Here is a 22,877-nt window from a genome sequence, read left to right on the forward strand (position 1 = left end):
ACTTCTCGGTCATATATGTAATAAATCATATAATATATTATCATTACCCCATGCTAACATCATTATAGGATGTACTAACTATTGGAATAGTTTCAGTCCTGATGCTGTTTTCTTGCAAAAAGTTTCTTAAATTCTTGTATAATATGCTGTATTTGTAAACTGTAAATTGTTTACAGAAGACAACAGGTAAATAATAGTTACCCCCAAATCTCAGAATTTAAATAATTAATATAAATGATCATACTACCAAATAAAAGGACAACCAAGTGAATTTAATATTTTAAATTTATTTAAATCATCAATGTTATTAGAAACATTGTGTAACTTGACTGCTAAAATATTTTTGACAAGATCAGTATTTCCAATAGTCAAAAAGCTATTGTAATACATTGTAACAAAGTTAAAAAGTATAATAGAAATGTGGTTCTTCTCAGCAGGAGCTTATTCAAAAATTATAGGTTGCAACTGATAACTGAATAGATTGTTTAGATGGCATCTAAATCCACAAGAACAACTGAAGTAATGAAAGTATTTATGAGCCCAGAGTTTGTGTTGTATTTGTATAGTCATCTGTTCACATCTGGATGGGGATTTCATTGCTCTGCAACAGGCCAACACAGTCATTTAATATCTAGGAGATCCTGCAAGATCACTTAGTTTTATAATTTCTCTCTGCTAGGGATGCTGGGGTTAAGAATGGAATATGAGAACTCATGAGCTCATAATCTTTGTTGTCCCAGATAGAATTTGAGGGGGGGAGGAGTCTGAGCAAGCTTGGTTGGAATTAATAATCAGCTTTTGAAAATTTTCATTTTTACTCCTTTCTCAACAAAAATGCTTGTCTTTCCAAGACTATTGCACTGCACAGTACAGAAACATGGGATTTTGGCTTCTGATTATCATTTTGTGAACTTCCAACTTCATTGACACAGAAACCAAACACAGTAGGATATCATTGCATATCATTAAGCTGTATAATGAGGCAAAGAAAAGCAGCATGGCCGTCTTTGTAGTGGTCTGCGTACGTTGCCCTAGTAACTCAGTTTCTAACTCCATATGGTACTCTTTACAATCCTGCAAGTGTGATCAGCTGGAATGAGATTCTGCTTAATCAGGATATGCAAACTGCTTTCATTATAATATGAACAACATTGGAGCTCCCAGGGTGCGTAGTGAACATTTGCAGATATGGAGAAAAGTTGAAAGGAGCCATTGATTGACATTTTCAAAGAATACAGAGGATTATACAACCAAGTTGAGGTTGACATACTGGTGGAATTGGAACCACACAAAGACAACCATTTTAAAAACAAGTATTTGCGGTAAGGAAAAACAGGTTAAAACAATTAGTTTTTATTGATTGGTTGATATATGCCATCAAATCAGTACTGACTCTTAGCAACCGCATAGACAGATTTTCTCCATGATTTGTCCCTAACCTGGCCTTTCAGGTCTTCCAAGGATGAATTAGTTTTTATACATAAATTTCATTTAAAAGAGTAGACATAGAACATCAAAAGCCCTGAGTAAAAATAATGCATTTTTTAAAAAATCATTTTTATTGTGATGTTTTGCCTAACTTAGCAAATGTCTTATTCATCTTCCAGTTGGCTTGAAGTTTTAGCATTTGGGCGGTGCCCCATCCTCAAACCGTGGCCTAAAGTGGCAGCTGAAGATACTAATTTAGACACAGAAGGCCTGTTAAATTGAAGTAGGTGCATCCAGTAGTCAGGCCTGCCCACCGTTAACCTTTCAGAACAGCTCTTCTCTCTGGTGAAGGACCTCTGTCTTGCTCCAAGTACAGCAGGGCAGCTGCATGGATTGTGACTGAAAGAATTACTCCCTGGGCATCAAAAGCAGGAGAGGAAATAGCCAAACACTTATCTAATAAAAAGGACAGAAATAATGGAAGGTTTCATAAGGGTGGCAATATCAAACAGAACAATTCTGCCACCAACGTTTAGTTTATTCCTAGTTTTGCAAGCTCTCTTCAGCTTGCTTTTGTTTTCTCAAGAGATCATGCCATATAAGAAAATATCTAAAAGGTTGGATAGGTAGCAGACTCATTTTTAAAATGAGCATTCTTGCAAATCTTGGAGAGCTACTATCTATATGATGTTGTTTCTTTTAAGCAAAATTCACAGTGACAGTATAATAACCATGCTACTTCCCTCTTCCCTCTTCCCCCCTCTTCCCCAGAGAGCAGTGATAATTTACCCTTTCTGACTGGCTCAGGGCAGTGAACCTAACAGTTGAGCTGAATACTGTTCTTGGAAGCTTGATTGCGGTTCTTTAATTTAATTAATTTACATTTTATTTTAAATAATGACAATTCTTTGTTAGAAGACTGTTGTTTTTACTATGGTGGCTGGGTTGGTAGGATTTTGTTAGCTGTTGGTCTTAGGGTGTGGTGGAGGTAAGGGTTTGGATGTTGTTTTTCTGAAGGATCCTCCTGATCATCTTACCGGCAGTCCGGTGATTGCGTCTTTGGTGCTGGTGTTTTTGGGCTCCTGATGGAGAGGGACTGCCCTGGATTGGCTTCCCAGCTGCCATGGACAGTCAGGGCTACCCACGGAGCTGGTGCAGTTACTGGGCCTCCAAGGAGAGGCAGCTGGAGTGAAGCTGGGATGGATGGCCCTGGCAGCGAAGCAGCACTACAGTTGGAACCGCTGCCCAGCTGAGGACTTGCACAACTGCCAAGCAGCTGTTTGACAGAGCGCTAGCTATTGCGGCTGCCTGGCAGCAGTTTCTGTTCAGCTGCTTTTGGGGCTGAGCTTGTGGTGGAGTCTGTAAAGGCGAGGAACCGTTTAATATTGCCAGATGCCATATTAAAATAAATAACAGATTGGGGGAGGTTTTCACCTGGCTGCTTGTTGGTGTGCCTTGATGGAGGCCCCAAGAAGATTCTACTCCATATGGCTATCCTGTTATCCAGCCTGAGGTGATAAGCTTCCAGGTTGTCTGGTGGGTGAACAAGCTAGCTGGGCTGAGCTAGCCTCAGACATCTGGAGGGCTGTGGATGGACAAGGCTGGCATCAGTCTGCAGCAGGAGCTGGCTGGCAGCTTTTGGTAGTCCAGTCAGTGTCCTGAAGCTACAGAGATGTGCCTGGATTGCAGGAGCCATCTTGCCACATTGGCAATTTCATATCCAGAAGGGGAAGGCAGCCATTCCATTTGTTCCATGTCCCAAAGGGATCTGATGCAACCAGTGTGGCCAGAACTGTTGAGATGGACTAGGTTGCAGGAATTTTGCAGCCCACTGGAGGCTATGTCAGTCTGTCTCCTAGAAGAGCATGAGGAGCTGGGGCTGGTGTGGAGAGGGCGATTGTGATGAGGGTGAAGGTGGGATGGAGGGGAGCATGCTGGAGGAAGGGCTGGGGCTTGAGCCATTTAAGAAGACAGAAGACAGAAGGGGGAGTAGTGCCTTGTCCCAGCCTAGTGAGATGTGTAGACTTTAACTCTCAGAATTCCTCATAGCTGGCTGGGGAATTCTGGGAGTGGAAGTCCACATGTCTTAAAGTTGCTAAGGTTGAAAAACACTGCCTTAGGGATTTGGGTATATAGGAGCCTTCACAAATCATGTGTAATTTTGTCTTGAACGTTTAATGTTTTCTGAGAAGTAGAACTGATTTATTGGAAAATTAAGAAAATACAGGTAATTTCCAACCACAATAGGGACCAGAAAATTTGTCATTAAGCGGTGTGGTTCTTAAGCGAGGCATCACGTGACTGCCCATGACTTTATGACTTTATCACATCTTTTGCTGCGGTCATTAAGCAAATCACTATGGTAGTTAACTGAATCACGTGGTTGTTAAGTGAATCAAGGAGTTCCCTGTTGATTTTGCTTGTCGGAAGGTGGCTGGAAAGGTTGTAGATCATGTGACCCTGGGACCCTGCAACCATCATAAATACATGCCAGTTGCCAAGCGCCCGAATTTTGATCACATGACCGCGGGGACACTGTGACGGTCATAAGTGTGAGGACTGGTCGTAAGTCACTTTTTTTTTTTTAAACCAATAGTCAAAAGTTGATTACCTGTAAGGTCTTGAGAGACCCTTGAACCAGTGGGGAGTAATAAGCCTATTCAATTAAATTCTCTAAGTTGCTGTTCTGAAAATCTTTAGCATTTGCCTCCCCCCCCCCCAAATGGAATTAGAAACGATAGAGATTCTTCTGCTATGTGAGATGCGTGCTTCTCTAATCAGTTTTGAAATTGTAGTGATATACAAGTGGAATTATTCTTGAAAATTTGAATTTTTAATTAAAAAATTTAAAAGGATGTGAAATTATGGTTTTCTTGTGCCATGAACTTATTTTCATTATGTATTTAGATTTCCCCCCAAACTGTAATGAATATGACTTTTAAAAACAAAACATGATTCAAGTATCTTTTGAACTAAAATGGTTGAAATCTTGACAATCAGTTACTTGTTGTGTTGCATAAAATGGGTTTGCCATACAGAGGGATCAGTAGGATTATCCTGAAACTGCTTGTGAGGGTTGTATGTGAGCTTCAAGATCCACGGGTATTAAAAGAGGATGTTGCAATATATTCACACTGTGACCATATTTAATATTGAACTGTCTTAAGAAAATGATGTTTCTATTAAAAATGTTTATTCTGTTTATAGGATTGCCTATTCAAAATGCCTCAAGGCACCATACAATGGGTTAAAAACATTATTTAACACAATAAAACTAAAACAACATAGGACCAAATATAAAAATAACAGTGCACTGGGGAATAGACAAAAATTCAAATAGCTACTATTCAAGCAGCTCACAGATTGTCCCAACCCAGAACTTGCTGGAAAAACCAAGTTTTTAATGCTTTCCTGAATGTCAGCCGGGGGGGGGGTGCGGGGGGGAGTAAAGAAAGGCCAATATTCAGTATGACAGGAGTTTAAAATAGCACCTCTTCCAACTCAAGCTTCATTTCATTGTCAGCTATGAACCTGGCTTGAACTCTGCCTCTAGCTAATTTGTTTTCCCTACCAGTTCATACTCAGAACAAAATATACTGAAAAGAGAGAGTCATATTGGTTGGTGAGAATGGTTTATGCATCCTAAACTCTCATAGTTCTCTTTGAGTGGCACATTGTGATTCTTCACTGGTTCCTTCTGCTAGGTTACCTACTTTCTCGAAGAGAGGGCCAGGCGGGGTCACCTGAAAAGCCACTGTCTGATCTTGGCCGTGTCTCGTACTTGGCTTATTGGAAAAGTGTCATATTGGAATATCTTTACTGCCACCATGAGAAGCAGATCAGCATCAAGGGGATGAGCCGAGCCACTGGGATGTGTCCCCATGACATTGCTACCACCCTCCAGCACCACAGCATGATTGACAGGCGAGAAGAAAAGTCAGTAACAGCTTCTGAACTGCAGGAGAGAAACTCTTGCTCACTTTTGTTAAGCATAAATGCCTAGTATTTAATTTCATCTACAGGTGGTCCTTGCTTAATGACCACTTGTTCAGCGACTGTTCAAACTTGTGATGGCACTGAACAAGTGGTACTTTTCTTTACCTTTGCTATCTTCTTCCTTCTGCTGTTGACGAGGTGCACCTGGCCGAGGCAGGTGCTTGCCCTTCTCGACGCCTCCTTCATGCCTCGCCAGGCCTGGGCAATGTCTCCGCGAGGCCTTTGCAACACTGCCTACCCCTGCTGTTCCCCATCTTCCCCAGCTGACCTTTGCTGTCTTCTTCCTCCCGCTGCTGATGAAGTGTCACGGAGGCCTCACAAGGGTGTTGTGAAGGGCCAGCTGCTGTCTTGGTGTGCCTTGTCAGCAGGAGGAAGAAGAAGATGGCAAAGGTCAGCTGGAGTAGCAGGGGCGGAGTGCAGGGTGGCCAAAAGGGCAGAAATTGGGAGGGAGCTAGGCAGGTGGGGTGAGTCGAAATGGAGGCAAGCACAGCAGGGTGGCAGAACCTCATCTACCGAAGGGAGCTCACTGGGTCTGGCCGGGGAGGAGGCAGTGGGATGGAGCCAGCAGTTTTGCAGGATGGCATGCATAGCACTCCCTTTTCCAATTGTTATGTAGAAGGACCCCCACAAAGATTGCCACTTGCCTGTACAGTATTCTCAAATTTGTCCATATAGTAAAAGGGATGTGTTTTGGATTGTGAAAAGTCTCAGAAGCAAACGTCAAAGGTCCATGGAAAAGAGGAAATCTCCCATTAGCTTCCTGGTTTTGGAGAACACGTGCCAGTATTTTGTGGCTGTCTCTTGGATCCATTTTCCCTCTTTCTTCTCCCCTAGTTTGGACTAAGAAATGGCAGAAAGAAAGGAGAAGGGAGGCTACCCTTCTTCTTGCAATCCACTTGAGGGTGAATCTTTTTTTTCAACTAATTGTTGAGCTTGTTTGCTTCCATCAGTAGCAGGAGCAGCGTGCACTAGAAACAGCCCTCCTAGGTCTAGCAGTTTCCCCATTCACTGCAGCTAACTAGTCTTCTAATCTTCCATCCCTTCTTGCTTGTTAAAAAACAAGGAGATAGAGAATAGCCAACTAGTCATTGTCCAGATTGTAAAAATGTGGACTATCATTTTTGGATGGCAGCAAAAAGATAAAACTTAATTCTTTGCCCCAGGGAGCTTGACTTATGTTTACCTGTGGATGTGGTCCTATCACAAGAATAGGACAAATGCTTTGGCAGGAATGGCTTCTACATAAAGGAGGGCTATAAATGTGTTCAAGAAAAACTAAACTCTAATTCCAGACCCATCCATACAGCAAATAGGTACACTCTCATCTGTTTATTTGTATTTTTCCCTTCTAACTTCAGATATGTTTATATTATAGATTTATGGTAATTAGAAGAGAGAAATTGATCTCCCGTCACATGGAGAAACTGAAAAGCAATCCACGCATCAATGAAGTAGACCCAGAAAGCTTGAGGTGGACACCTCTTTTGGTTCCAAATGCAGCGGTTTCTGAGGAAGAGAGAGAAGCTGAAAAAGAGGTAATAGCCAACCCATAATGTGACAGCCCCCTCCCCAAAAGAAGTAAAAGTAGAAAAGTGAAGATGATGGGTAGAACACACAAAGTTATATTGGGCTGCCATGACGGTTCTTCCAACAAGTTCCATGTGGTTGATTTATTTCTGTAGGTATGTTAGTATATATAGCACAACCACAATTGTAACATTAAAAAAAGGGGTGATGTTCTAAATTTGACTGTGGTGAGAGAGAAGCAGTGAAAACACGTGGGTGGAAAGGATCATTCATTTAACAGATTTCTATAGCCACTCTTTGTGGATCATGAGGCGACATTCTTGCTTCTAAGGGTTAATTTCAGATAGAAGATTTAAGTATGTTTTGCACTGGAAAACAGAGGGAAGCATCATATAATTTAAGAAGGACATCTGAGCAGAAGGAGCTCCAAGAAATGTGGGTCAGTCTAAGTGAGCAGGCAGAGTCATGAGAAAGAAAGAACGATGTGGAGCTTTAAAGAGGAAACAAATGAGAATCTTAGTGAGATTTTCTAGACAATTGAGAGATTCATGACTTTAGCTGTAGAGTTCTGAAACAAAGGGAGAGTACTGAGGTCTGAGAAGAAAGAAGCAGCGAGGAGGTGGAAGCAGCAGGCAAAGCACAGAGATGACCAAAATGCTTGCCGGGTATTTAGTTAAAGGTACAGGGAGAAAGAGATGGATAAGAGACTAAGATGGAATTAGAGGTGGAATGAAGCTCTGACATCTACTGTAAGAACAAAACGTGTGTGTATGATTGAGTTATAAAGAGTAGTTTATACTATTGACCTCTGCTAGTAAGTGCCCAATCACTTGTTAAGAATTTGTGGCGCGCTGTAAAGGCAGAGCAAACAGGAATAATTTTTGCTTACTGCTTTCACTGCTTCCCAAGTGCTCTTAAATGCATAGGCTCCAGTGAGATTGGATGCAGAGTTCAAAAAGTTTTAATATTGGTTGCTGTACGCTTCTGAGATGGTTGAAATTGCATATCAAAGAGCATAATGCAGCGCTAAAAAGAACTAAAGTCAATGTTGCCTCATTAATGATGCAAAAGTTTCCATAAAATGCAATCTTCAGTTTGTTTCCTTCTGGGAAAAGAGCTGCTAAGAGGAACCTTCTGAGAGGCAGCTGCTGTGGTAGCTTTTAGCACTGATCAGAGCTAACCTGTAACTTATTTTTAATGCAGAGCAATGCATGAATGAGTGATAGCTGAACGTTGTTCCTGTGATTCATTATTTTAACTCTTTTGCTGCTCAGGCTGAGCGATTGATGGAGCAGGCAAGTTGCTGGGAGAAAGAAGAGCAAGAACTGTACTCCACAAGAAGTAGTAGGCAATTGCCTGGAAAAGCGCAGTCTAAAAGCAAGTATTTGCGACCTCAAGAAAATGTAACCGTAGTAATGGAGAGAGATAAGTCCACAGACCTACCAAAAGAAAGCAGTGGAGAGGAGGAGGAAGAGGAAGAGGAAGAAGAGGAGGAAGAGGAAGAGGAAAAGGAAGAAGAGGAGGAGGAGATGGATGGACATCATCAGAATTCTCCTCCAAGGCTGGCAAAACCCCAGTTGCTTGCTATGAAGAGAAAGGTCAGTTCCAAACATTGGTTCAGAATCTCTTGATCTAACTGCATTTAGGAGCTTGAGCATTTAGATTTCCTCCTTTATCTTAAAAGCAGGCATACTTTGAAATGCCACTAATTTCTTACAGACTTTTGCAATTAAAATATTATTCTCTGCTAGTAATTGTGGGTGTTAATTGAGCATGCATTGTATCATCGCGTTCCTTTGCAGATATCTATATCTATATATCTATATATCTATATATATAGGTTCAGTAATTATGCAGCTTTTTAGTATGCAGGGATACAAAAAAGAATTAAATTAATAACTAGTGATGTCACTTTTGTCTCTCAATGCTAAGTTAGCCTTGTCCATGTACCATCACCTCATTTCATTTCCAGATTATTGCCTCTTCTGGTTGCTAGCTTAAACAGATTGTATATCTATCACATGTTTATACTTGACATTAACACAGTAGATAATTCTCCAGTTCCTTATTCACAGTTCCTAATGAGATCTCTGCTTTTCCCATTCATATATGCATCCCCAACAACCCCCCAACATCCTGTGAAATAATTTAAACATCATCACGGTCCTGTCTCCAAAGCTCAAACAAATAAACAAAGGTCCTGTCTCTTTGTTCCTAGCTGGGCTGAGTATTGTTACTTATTTTACTGGATTGCATTTTAGTAGCTGGAAGATCTCCTGCACTACAAGGATTATCCATATTACAAAGAAGTTATTTCTCTTTTCTCTTTGAATATTTTCTTGATGTATTAAAATATAAATTTATTCAATATTTTAAAATTCTACTATCTCTGATATTGCCAAACATGATGATTCCTTTTTAATTCTTAGTTGTGCTTTGATTGCTAATCAGTTAGAACAGATTAACACTTCTGAAATCTTTGTCTGGGGCCATGTGAAAATTGTTGGAGGTAATCCTTCGTTTTTACATTTTTTTAAGTAACAGCTTTATCGTTATCATCAAAATTAGCACCATATAATGAACGAAATGAGCTCTGGGATAGAAATCGGAAAAGAGTTCCTTCAATTGGTAAATTTATAAGAGAAAATTAGTAGATTGCACCAATACCATATTATGGAAGCAGACTCTGAATCAGGGTCTCCTTGATAGTTCATCGCAAGTTCAAACAACCTTAATTAAGCTTTTCTGCAAGTTTTTCTTGACCCATCTAAATGTGGCTCATGGAACACCAGTACCAAAGATTCTAGTACATATTGATTTATCCCCTCTCCCCTTAGTAAAAGGTTAATTTTTATCATAGTTCTCTTTACCACTTTATAATTTCAATGCAGCAGTGTTTCTAATAAGCCACAAATTGAAGTACAGAAGGGTCTAATCTGTTTTCCATCCTGACCTATGTGCCTCACATTTGGAGATGTTTATGGAGAAGGATAATGGGAACCTGATTATTATACATTAATTAATATAACTGTTAATTATTATACATTAATGTTATTATATTAATGGGAACTTGACCCAGCTTTTCATTGCTGGTCCCTTGAGAGATTCTTTATAATTTAGTGGTCATTAAAGTTTTAGTAGAAGTTGTACATTTTAAAAATTATACTTCTGGAAAAGTTATATAAAACACTTTGAATACCAACTGTTTCAAATTTGGAATGTCTCAGTCTCGGTCGAAAACACTTGTTTTAACTTTGAAAAACTTGTTTTGATCATTTTGCAATAGCTCTACACTGTTTTGAACTGGAAATGTTTCCAAAATGATTGAGAGAGCTCATTTCAGATGCAAAACTGCTCTGTCTAGCTTGAAACAATTATTTCAAACTCAAAAAGAGGGTGTTTTGAATTTGCAACAGTTCAGATTTGAAACATTTTATATATTATTACTTCCCAGACTTTTTCAGGGTTCTCTGTAGCTTTAGCTTGAAGATTCTTATCAGAACTCCAAAACTGAGCCTTCATTGTCAGATTTAAAATTTAGAGTTTACAGATTTAACTGATTTTGAGTATTTATACTATTTAGACATATTTAATTCTTCATTAAATTAAATATGCAGGTTAGAAAGAAAATGGAGTCTAACTACTGTACAGTCAAGTATTTTGCTTTTAATGCCATGTTGAAACCTTGGTGATGTGTTGATAGCAGTAGATAAGGTTGTCTTAATTCTAATACAACAAAGTCTTGTAATAATTTAAAGACAAACATCTTTATAATAGCATAAGCTGTCATGGACTACAGTCACTTCACTGACATATGGTATATTGTTCCAAGGAAGGCGTATTTTCACACATATATATGTTAACATATATATGTACACAGTTGAAATGTCATAAAAAAAAATCAAATAGGCATGTAGGGAAAGGTACCTATACAGTAACAAAATATTCAGTGTGTCATACAATTCTTGTATTGATGAACATATTAATGTATTAATTCAAATAATTCCAAAATTGTTGGTAAGTGTTCCTGGAGAGTCAGCATCTTCCTAAGCAGCTTCAGTCGCTAGGTGAATGAATAGAAGAGAATTTAAGATTCAAATAAGTTGAGGAAAATGTTTGTACTTGGGACATAATCAGTAACATTTGAACTATCAAGCAGAGTATTGTAAATATGTATCAAAAAGTGTGGCAGATTTTGCCAAAAAAGAATGTTAATTCTTCTGCCCAACTTTAACATGTTTAACATTATTTTTAGAGACCTTTCATACTGAAAAAGAAAAGGGGTCGTAAACGCCGAAAGATTAACAGCAGTGTTACAACAGAGACAATTTCTGAAACCACCGAAGTTTTAAGTGAACCCTTTAATAACTCAGAAGAAGAGCAGCCCATGACACAGCTGGAGTCAACTTGTGAGACAGATGGAGAAAATGACAGAGTGAAAGCTAGTGTTCAAACAATGTTCCAGCATCAGTCTGGGGAAGAGGAAGGAAATGAACCGGATGAAGAGGAGCAGGAGAAAGACAATCAGTGTTACCGGAATGATAGTCCATGCAGAGGTGAGTGCCAAGGGGATGTAGAAAGCAGTTCTCTACATGTGGAACTGAATTTAAACCACATTAAACTTTCTAGGATTTTCGGCAGAGGCTTCATGGATGGAATTGGACTACAAATGCCTTAAATTACTTTTCATGAGTGGCTGTTACACTGATTTGAAAGGTCGAGGTTTGCAGTAAAAACAGCAGTGTTTTTAACATTATAGTATAAATGAACTGCAATTTTTGAATCATTTTTGCTGTTACTTTTTGTCTGACTGGGAAGTTGAGAGTTTTTTTTTTTTTCATTTTTCCACTTTCTCTTTGTTTAATTTTTAGTCAGATCAGTCCCCTTGATTATTTTTTATTATTTTGTAGCAGAGTTTTAAAACTTTATTTCCTTTACTTAGAATTCTTAATAGTACAGGAAATGAAACCCTTGGGAAATATTCTGGAAAACACAGCTTATTCCTCTGGTCATTGTTGGGAGTATTGATCCAACTAAAATCAGGAAGGCATGTTTTATGTTCATTTTGTTCCTTTTTTTAATGCTGTGCTGTCTGGTAGAGAGGGTGAATAAGCTCCTCCTTTCTTTCCTTCCTTCCTTCCTTCCTTTTGGGCCCTTATTTCCTCTTCAACACGTTTCTTAGATTAATTATTTGGCAGAAAAGGTGGAAGACATGTGCAACTAAGTAGAAACTCTCTAGCAAAACCAAAGGCAAGTTGTCTGTGTGATTGTAGTACAGCATGTTGGTGAATTGCAAGACACGCCTTGGTTGCTTGTAACAGTGAGCCAGAAAGACAATGGAGGCGGGATTGTTTCTGATTTAGAGGAGCATCATGCAGCCATTCTGAAATGCTTCCTCAGAAGACCTGATGAATCACCAAATAGTGACAGACAATTGTCATCAACCAGACTAGATTTAACCAGAAAATCCAGCAGCTCCACCTGTTTATACATATTCTTCCACCAGTGTTAAAAAGAATTTCACTCCATTCAGGCAAAGATGATGTTCTCTCTAGAACTAGCTGGGTCTTAGACAAGTTCCTTTTCTTCTTTGCACTTGAACTTGGAACAAGCCTAGAGAAGTAATCACTCATCCTCTAAGATCTCCTTCTGCAACCTCAGATACGATTATGTGAATAATCAGAAAAGAGTTTTCTGCTCAGCTGTATTTAACATGGATTTTGGGAAACAAATTTTAGGGAAGGATAGACTGTCTCTCTGAAAGATGTGCCTCATTATCAAAACACGTTTACTTTTTGTGCAAAGGTATCATCCAAACAAACACAGCCAATCCCACAGTGTCGGGTGTTCTAATTTCTCAACTTGAGGAGAAAATTCTTTGTAATGTATATTTTTAAAAATGTGAATGCACAACAGAGATTTTGGATCTATTCTTTAAATCTTCAGCTGCAATTTTCTTTTTAGTTCAAAACTGCATGTGAGAGAAGCTCCCCAGAAGCTAACTAAAACAGCAAGCTGTAAATGTTTTCTTATAGACTTCATGAAGTTTTCCATCAGAACCAGGGTCAGTATTGGTCAGGGCAAATTTTGGGTCAACCACTGCTACATTGGATCCTGGGTACAGTTAACAGACTTTTTCATTAGAGAAGGCAAATTGTATGGAGAATCCTTCCAATGTACAGTATATTTAGAAAATCGAAGACCAAAGGAAGGAAAGACTGTACATGCTAACCCAGAATGATACAAAACCCCAAAACATCTTCTGCAAAGTATGTTCACAATGTACCTTTAAGGTCCCTTCAGTTAGGATCAAAATAGAAATTAGCTTTCAGAAGTAGCAGTCAGTTAGTAAATATTGATTATGGTCCATGACCAGTCAAAACCTCAAAGTAAAATAAAACAAAAACAAGCAGCATATGTTTAAGAAAAAAATGTAAAAAAAAAAAACAGTTCAGAAATTGTAAAATATACCCCTCTTGGAATTTTTTTGAAGAAAGTATGGACAGCTGCACACAGAACTTGAAATCATGGCCAGTAGAAATGGCAATACCAGAGTTTTCTATTTTTCCACCTTACAGATGTGTGAGAGAAATCCTTGGAAAAAGGATATTAACTGAAATTGTGCCAGGTTTGAAGTTCCTCCAGCTTTAATAATATCCAGAAAGAGTGGGTTTTTCAAACAATTTTCCTCTACTTAGGCCACAGGATGCACTCCCAGCAAAATAAATTCAGACATTGCCAAATGGTGTCCATTATTTTTTCCATCTGGAAATTGTTGTTGTTGTTGTTCAGTCGTTAAGTCGTGTCCGACTCTTCGTGACCCCATGAACCATATTGTGCCAGGCCTTCCTGTCCTTCACTGCCTCCCTGAGTTTGCTCAGTTTCATGCTCATTGCTTCAGTGATGCTATCTAACCATCTCATCCTCTGCCGTCCTCTTCTCCTTTTGCCTTCAATCTTTCCCAGCATCAGGGTCTTTTCCAAGGAGTCCTCTCTTCGCATTAGGTGACCAAAGTATCTGAGCTTGAGCTTCATTATCAGTCCTTCCAATGAACAATCAGGGTTGATTTCCTTTAAGATTGACTGGTTTGACCTCCTAGCAGTCCAGGGGACTCTTAAGAGTCTTCTCCAGCACCACAGTTCAAAGGCATCAATTCTTCGGCGCTCAGCCTTCTTTATGGTCCAGCTCTCACAGCCATACATTACTACTGGAAAAACCATAGCTTTGACTATGTGGATCTTTGTCAGCAAGGTGACGTCTCTGCTTTTTAATATGCTATCTAGGTTTGCCATAGCTTTCCTCCCAAGGAGCAAGCGTCTTTTAATTTCATGGCTGCAATCTCCGTCTGCGGTGATCTTGGAGCCCAAATACATGAAGTCTGTTACTGCTTCCATTTCTACTCCTTCTATTTGCCAGGAATTGATGGGTCCAGATGCCATGATCTTAGTTTTTTTAATGTTGAGTTTCAAGCCAGCTTTCGCACTCTCCTCTTTCACCCTCATCAAGAGGCTCTTTAATTCTTCTTCACTTTCTGCCATTAGGGTGGTATCGTCTGCATATCTTAGGTTATTGATGATTCTCCCTGCAATCTTAATTCCGGCTTGTGATTCTTCCAGCCTGGCATTTCTCATGATGTACTCTGCATATAGGTTAAATAAGCAGGGTGACAGTATACAGCCTTGTCGTACTCCTTTCCCTATTTTGAACCAATCGGTTGTTCCGTGACTGGTTCTAACTGTTGCTTCTTGGCCCGCATACAGATTTCTCAGGAGACAGGTAAGATGGTCTGGTACCCCCATCTCTTTAAGAATTTGCCACAGTTTGTTGTGATCCACACAATCGAAGGCTTTTGCATAGTCAATGAAGCAGAAGTAGATGTTTTTCTGGAATTCTCGTGCTTTCTCCATGATCCAGCGAATGTTGGCAATTTGATCTCTAGTTCCTCTGCCTCTTCGAAACCCAGCTTGTACATCCGGTAGTTCTCAGTTCATGTATTGCTGAAGCCTAGCTTGTAGGATTTTGAGCATAACCTTGCTAGCATGTGAAATGAGTGCAATTGTGCGATAGTTTGAGCATTCTTTGGCATTGCCCTTCTTTGGAATTGGAACGTAAACTGACCTTTTCCAATCCCGTGGCCACTGTTGCGTTTTCCAAACTTGCTGGCATATTGAGTGCAGCACTTTAACAGCATCATCTTTTAGTATTTTAAATAACTCAGCTGGAATACTGTCATCTCCACTAGCTTTGTTGTTAGCAATGCTTCCTAAGGCCCACTTGACTTCACTCTCTAGGATGTCTGGCTCAAGGTCAGTGACCACACCAGCATGGACATCAGGGACATTAAGATCTTTCTTGTATAGTTCTTCTGTGTATTCTTGCCACTTCTTCTTAATCTCTTCTGCTTCTGTTAGGTCCCTGCCTTTTTTGTCCTTTATCATGCCCATCTTTGCACTAAACGTTCCTTTGATATCTCCAATTTTCTTGAAGAGGTCTCTAGTCTTCCCCATTCTATTGTTTTCCTCAATTTCTTTGCATTGTTCATTTAAGAAGGCCTTCTTATCTCTCCTTGCTATTCTCTGGAAATCTGCATTCAGTTGCTTATATCTTTCCCTTTCACCCTTGCTTTTCACATTCCTTCTTTCCACAGCTATTTGTAATGCCTCATCAGACAGCCATTTTGCTTTCTTGCATTTCTTTTTCCTTGGGATGGTTTTAGTTGCTGCCTCCTGTACAATGTTACAGACCTCTGTCCATAGTTCTTCAGGCACTCTGTCTACCAAATCTAATCCTCTAAATCTATTCATCACCTTCACTGTGTACTCACAAGGAATATGATCTAAGTCATACCTGAGTGGTCTAGTGGTTTTCCCTACATTCTTCAATTTAAGCCTAAATTTTGCAGTAAGAAGCTCATGATCTGAGCCACAGTCAGCTCCTGGTCTTGTTTTTGCTGTCTGTATAGAGCTTCTCCATCTTTGGCTGCAAAGTATGTAATCAATCTGGTTTTGGTATTGACCATCTGGTGATGTCCATGTGTAGAGTCGTCTCTTGTGTTGTTGGAAAAGAGTGTTTGCTATGACTAGCTTGTTCTCTTGACAGAACTCTATTAGCCTTTGCCCTGCTTCATTTTGTACTCCAAGGCCAAACTTGCCTGTTATTCCGATTACTCCTTGACTTCCTACTTTAGCATTCCAATCCCCTATGATGAAAAGGACATCTTTTTTTGGTGCTAGTTCTAGAAGGTGTTGTAGGTCTTCATAGAACCGGTCAACTTCAGCTTCTTCGGCATCAGTGGTTGGGGCATAGACTTGGATTACTGTGATGTTGAATGGTTTGCCTTGGATACGCACTGAGATCATTCTGTCGTTTTTGAGGTTGTACCCCATTACTGCCTTTCCCACTCTCTTATTGACTATGAGTGCAACTCCATTTCTTCTAAGGGTATCTTGCCCACAGTAGTAGATATAATGGTCACCTGAATTAAATTCACCCATTCCCGTCCATTTCAGTTCGCTGATTCCCAAGATGTCGACGTTCAATCTTGTCATCTCATGTTTGACCACATCCAGCTTGCCTTGGTTCATAGATCTTACATTCCTATACAATATTGTTCTTTACAGCATCGGACCTTCTTTTTGCTTCCAGATACATCCACAGCTGAACGTCTTTTCGGCTTTGGCCCAGCCGCTTCACTCTTTCTGGAGCTACTTGGAAATGCCCTCCGGACACCTTCCGACCTGAGGGGCTCATCTTCCGGCGTCATATCTTTTAGCCTTTTAACATTGTCCATGGGGTTTTCTTGGCAAGGATACTGGAGTGGGTTGCCATTTCCTTCTCCAGTGGACCACATTTGGTCAGAACTCTCTGTCATGACCTGTCCGTCTTGGGTGGCCCTGCACGGTATAGCTCATGGCTATACGTTACGCAAGCCCCTTCGCCACAACAAGGCAGTGATCCATGAAGGGGATCTGGAAATTAGATCTCTATTTGAAAAATGTCACTCCTTTAGTAGTTTAGGTACTCTAATGGATAAGATTGCACCATAGTGGCCTTCATCTTAATTTGTTTTACCAAACCCTGTGGGCATCTGTGCTTTGTATGTTTAGTTTAACTAATTATTTAACTAAACTTTTTCTGTGGAAATACTGGTGTGAGAATACATTAGAACAGGAATATATATAATAATCTAGTTATAATAACTTTGAATTGACTAACTTGGCTTTTTCTCATTCCTCACAGTTATCGCTGAAGAGGATGTAGATGTCCTGAAAGAAAGCAGTAAAGACAATCTTGAACCAGTAATGCGTAAGCAAGGATGGCCTAAAAGTGTGAAGCAAAGTTCATCCAGACGGAGGCAAAATAAGGAGAGAAAACCAGGGTTTAAACTTAATTTGTACACACCACCTGAGACTCCTATGGAGCCTGACTCTCAGGGAAAGTGCGAGGAGACCGAAGAGGTGGCTGAAAGTGACCCATGCCAAGCTGCTTCTCTTTCAGAAAAAGTGAAAAACTCTGAAACCATTTTCTCAAATGAGGATGAAGGAAGAGATTTGGTGTCGGAGTATCTAGAGCTTTCCCGGACAGAAAATGTAGATGAAGTAGATGAAAGCAACATGGAAAGTATGAATAGTCAAGATAAGGACCGACAAGAGGAGAGAATACTGGAGAAAGAGGAGCCTGAGCTTTTAGAAGAACATGAGGAGAAGAAACAGTCTTGTAATGAGAAACGTGATGCTGATGATGAGGATGAAAGCCACGTAGATTCAGAAGAAAGGGAAACTGAGGCGGTAGTATCAGGAGAAGCTTTTAAAGAAGTACTTGAGAATCAAGAACCTTTTTTAGATACTGAGGAACAGAATGGCAGGCCAAATGAGATGGGTTTAATGGACTGTAAAGTTGATCTTTCGCCCAAGTGTAACAGCGACCTTAAAGAGCTTCCTGCTATTCTGGAACCTGTGTCTGATTCAAGAGATGAAAACACAGAAAATTCAAATGAAGCCAGTAGTAATGAACTGAACTGTGTATTCAAGGACACAAATTCAGAAACTCTGGAAATAGACTCTGAGACGATCCAGGCGGTCAAGTCTTTAACCCAGGAATCAGCAGAGCAGGAAGACGTGTTTCAGGATTGTGCAGAGACTCAAGAGGCATGTCAGAGCCTGCAGAATTACTCCAATACTGGCCAAAGCCCACAGGCAGCCTCGTTAGATGACTGTCAGCAATCAGATCACAGTAGTCCTGTTTCATCTGTCCAGTCTCATCCAAGCCAGTCAGTTCGTTCTGTTAACAGTCCAAATGTGCCTGCACTAGAAAACAGTTATGCTCAGATGAGCTCAGATCAGAGTACCATCTCGGTGTCATCCCTGCAGAACATGGAAACCAGTCCCATGATGGATGTTCCGTCTGTTTCTGACCATTCTCAGCAGGTTGTTGACAGTGGATTTAGCGATCTGGGTAGTATTGAGAGCACAACAGAGAACTATGAAAACCCAAGCAGCTATGACTCCACCATGGGCAATAACATCTGTGGGAACAATGCCTCACAAAACAGCTGTTCATACAGCACTCTCACTTCCAGTAACATGACACAGAGTAGTTGCGCAGTGACACAGCAGATGTCGAACATGAATGGAAGCTGCAGCATGATGCAGAACACCGGCATCAACTCTCCCCCTCCTTGCAACGTGAAATCTCCCCAAGCCTGTGTGATTGAAAGGCCTCCAAGCAGCAACCAGCAGCTCTCGCAGTGCAGTATGGCGGCCAACTTCAGTCCGCCTCTTCAGTTAAGTGAAATCAACGAGACTGGCAGTGCAAATGTTGGCTTGTACGAAAGAATGGGCCAAGGGGAGTTTGCAGCAGGGCATTATCCGCAGCCCTCTGCCACCTTTAGCCTGGCTAAACTGCAGCAGTTAACCAATACCTTGATGGACCATTCGTTGCCTTACAGCCATTCAGCTGCTGTCACTTCCTATGCAAATAGTGCCTCTCTGACGACTGCTCTCAGCAGTACGGGACTGGTTCAGCTCTCTCAGCCTTCCCACCCAGTTCCTGGAGGAGGCCAAGTCCAGGCAACCATGACTCCGCCCCCTAACCTCACTCCTCCTCCCATGAATTTGCCACCTCCCCTTCTGCAGCGTAACTTGGCTACATCTACTGTTGGCCTGTCCCACGCCCAAAGACTACAAACTCAGATGCCTGGCAAAGGCCATGTTTCTGTTAGAACTAAGTCATCATCTCTGCCACCAGCTGCAGCACCCCATCAGCCACAGCTTTATGGGCGTGCCTCGCAGGCTGTGACCATGCAAGGGCCAGCACGCACCTTAACCATGCAGCGTGGCATGAACATGAGTGTGAATCTCATGCCAACTCCCGCTTACAATGTCAATTCGGTGAACATGAATATGAATACTCTGAACGCCATGAATGGTTATAGCATGTCTCAGCCGATGATGAACGGAGGCTACCACGCCAATCACGGTTACATGAATCAAACCGCTCAGTACCCCATGCAGATGCAGATGGGAATGATGGGGACCCAGGCCTATGCCCAGCAGTCCATGCAGACCGCCCCGCACAGCAACATGATGTATTCTCCTCCAGCGCATCACGGCTATATAAATACTAAACAGTCTTTGAACAGCTCTTACATGCGGAGATAGGAGCCGAGGCTGCCAGTGCAGGGGAGGCGGCTGCCGTGTCAGTTGAGCCTGCGGGGGCTCGACCTGCCCAAGTACGCACTGTTTTCGGAGCGTGTGATTTCAAAACCAGCAGTTGGTGTAAATGCAAAAATACTTGTGGTGGCACCATGATGAACTGTATGCAGCAGAAAGCCTTATATAATTTCCTTTACTTGTCTTTCATTTGCAGTTTTGCTTCGTTTGCAATGGCAGTTTTTTTATACAGTTGGACTTCTGTGGTGTGGGAAAATGTGTTGCGAACATCCAAGGTCAGCCGAGGGTTCACTGCCATTTTGGATGTGCCTGCTCCCGTTCGACCCTCGTTCTTCTGGAGTGCATCTGGTGTTGTGCTGGCTGTCAGCGTCCCTCCTGTTCAACGCGCCCTTCCCTCCCTTTTCCCTCCACCATGTAAATGCCTTTTCGCGTTGCATTCATGGATTATTTTGTTCCTCGAGTGGACACTTCCGCATGCCGCTGTCTTTGTTAGTGACAGTGCGTTTCGTAGTACTGTACAAGTGTTGTGCTTAACAGTAAGCCATTTCCTTAATTGGTGGGTCTTTTGCCTTGATTAGGTCGTCCCTCTTTAAGAGGTATTAAAAAATATATATACATACATGCATACATATATATATATATTTTTGCTAATTAGATTTAAAAAGAAGAAAAAGCATTGAAAGCAATTCCAGTTGTGATTTGTTCAGACTTTTGGACGCAATTCATTGGGAAATTCCTCTGTGTGTTACAGTGTGCTTGCACAAATGTGATTAATTTTTCTTGGAGCTGACACACAAGACTATCACAATGGATTGCATCTTTGAATGACAAATGTGTGATTAAAGATGATTCCCCTTTTTGTTCAGATAGCAGATTATTTTCAGTTAAGAAGGAAAAAAAGGCAGCTTACTGTTACACAGTTTTTTTAGATACAAACATTTATTGTTTGAATGAAGCATATCTGTGTTTAATCAAGTTTTTGAAACATTTTCATATGCAGATAAATTTGCAGGATTTTTTTTAAAAAATTGTGAATTTGGTGTAAAGTTGCTATTTTATGGAAATGCCTCTAAACTTTACATTTTCATCCCATCTGTAGATTTTTCTATCTTTATAAAATATTGGAGTTATTTTTTAAGAAAAGTAAATAGAACAGTAGCGTGTGAATAGATCAAATGAAGTTTAAAGAACGCATGTAAAAAAAGCAAATGGTATTTGTGTCTGTTTATATGGCTTCCTTTTTTTTTCTTTTTGGTAGCCTTTGTACTTGTACAGAGTGACAGTAAGAGCCAAAAGTGGCTCGATCCATGTATAAAAATAGACACAGTGAAACTTCTTGTATTTATGTTAACTTTTTAGCCAGTCACTTAAAACAAAAACAAGCTGTACATTTTAACATAAAAATAAATTATGAGCCATTTTAGCCTCGTGTCTTGAGATAACTGATGCACTTGGGAATAATGAAGCCCATTGCCATTTGTTCTACATCACAGGATGTGGCTCAAAGTCCATGAAATTCAGCAAACATGTTTCTGGAAGTTGCATGAGAAACCTTGCTGAACATCAGAGACAGATGTAGATAGGTCAGCTCAGGGAGTGGCAACCTTGCTTTTCATTCACCAGCTCCTGCCCAAATGAAGTGATAGTAAAAACATTTAAATCTCAGGCCTAAATTGCTGGAGAGGAGAAATCAAAATAGAAAATTGGGCTGGATTCCCTCCCCTCCCCAAAAGACTGTGGAGATCAGTCTTTTCTGGTGGAGAAATGACGGTGTCTCACTTGGTTAGAAATACATCTTTATACATGTATCTTTATACTTCTTATACATCTTTTTCAGGTTCTGCTGAAAGAATGATAAGTCATGAAGATTTTCTTAAGTGTCATTGTGTGAGGCTCTGGTGTATTGGGTTAGTTTTAATGAGAGAGAGGAGAGACATGGAGGCATCCGAGTGCTCAGACATTGAGCTCTCTGTGGGAGTGGGTCTGAGAAGGGGCTCACCCTTCTCCATTTCAGCTGCTTCCCTGGCTTTGCTTGGGGGAACACGCTCCAACTGTGATATACTGAAAAATCTCTATCAAGTAATGATCAGCTAGTTGCTTGACATTGCTCATGGCCCTAAACTGAGAGTCTCTTTTTTTAAGCAAGTATGCTGAATTCTTGCACAGAAATTCTTTGCTGTCAGATTGGGCATATACAAAATCCTTTTTTTTGTACGTCTCTAACTTCTGGATATGAATATAAACAAACCAATGCTTGCTCTGTCCATCTGTCTAACTATCTATGATCTGTCTGTCTGTCTGTCTGTCTGTCTGTCTGTCTATCTATCTATCTATCTATCTATCTATCTATCTATCTATCTATCTATCAGATTCATAATTTGAGCCTCTTCCAGAAATTCAATTCTTTACTATTGATTCAGCTATCCAGGAAGACCCAAGTCCATCATTAGCCCCAAAAGCTCACACAGTGACTTGGAACCAGCATTCACTCAGACCAACCTACTTTACAGGCTTGTTTGGGGGGAAATTGCTATGAACATCACTTTGACCTCAAAAAGGGGGGGGGGGTTGGTATAAATTGAAAGACTAGCTTTATGGGCTTCAGACTATGGGATTGTTTCTAAACAAATAAAATGAATGAGTGAAATATATCAGTTATTATTCACTGCAGAGTTTTCTTTTGAAAAGAACAGAATTGTTCAGCTACAAAACCTGGAGCAATGGGCAGTCAGTAGTGCTTGTCTTCAAAAATTATAATTAGAACTAGAACCAAGTCCGGTGGTTCACTCAGCACTCTGAGCCAGGCCTTCAGGAATCGTACTCACCTCTGGATGAGCTGCTTGGTAGCAGTGCCCTTCTTGGACTTGCCTTTGGGATAAGCAAAGGCGTGTAGCAAGTTAAAAAACGGAAGAATGCTTCTCTCCTTGGTATCTGCTTTTCTTTGCGTTCTTGATGGAGCAAAGGCATTGAGGGAAATAATAGGCCCCAGCTACTCTTTCCAAGCAGTAAGTTTGGCCCATGGGGACGTAGCTGATACCTTGGGTTGGTAGGACAGCGTGGAAGAACATAATGCTCCAGATGGTGGGCCTGGGGCAGGGAAGCCCCAGTAAGAAATCATAGTGGGCAGAATAATGCAAGGCTTAGAAATGGGCAAAAACTCTAATCTTGCTCAAAGAAAAGTAATTGGTAGGTATTTCATGCATTTTCAATTTGCATTAACTTTTGTAACTATTTCAGAGGTGTTTACTGTTTGAC

At 40.6% G+C, this 22,877-nt stretch overlaps 1 protein-coding gene across 8 annotated transcripts in view; it reads left to right on the forward strand.

Moving 5' to 3' along the window:
- Positions 1-22,179, forward strand: part of KAT6B (lysine acetyltransferase 6B) — a 95,492-nt gene extending 73,313 nt beyond the window's left edge. For 4 of the 8 annotated variants that reach the window (XM_088128778.1, XM_088128769.1, XM_088128762.1 and 1 more), the window contains exons 14-18: positions 5,133-5,364; positions 6,800-6,959; positions 8,226-8,549; positions 11,207-11,507; positions 17,191-22,179. In XM_088128778.1, the coding sequence (XP_087984904.1) occupies positions 5,133-5,364; positions 6,800-6,959; positions 8,226-8,549; positions 11,207-11,507; positions 17,191-19,610 (3,437 nt within the window). In that variant the 3' untranslated portion in view covers positions 19,611-22,179. The remainder of the gene's footprint in view (positions 1-5,132; positions 5,365-6,799; positions 6,960-8,225; positions 8,550-11,206; positions 11,508-17,190) is intronic. The other 4 variants (XM_088128792.1, XM_088128801.1, XM_088128785.1 and 1 more) reach the window with 3 other exon arrangements.
- Positions 22,180-22,877: the final 698 nt, after the last annotated feature.

This window comes from Python bivittatus, unplaced genomic scaffold (assembly GCF_059951505.1).
Source record: "Python bivittatus isolate LINGU-HERP-01145 unplaced genomic scaffold, Pbiv_v1 ctg000050_np1212, whole genome shotgun sequence".
Lineage (NCBI taxonomy): Eukaryota > Metazoa > Chordata > Lepidosauria > Squamata > Pythonidae > Python > Python bivittatus.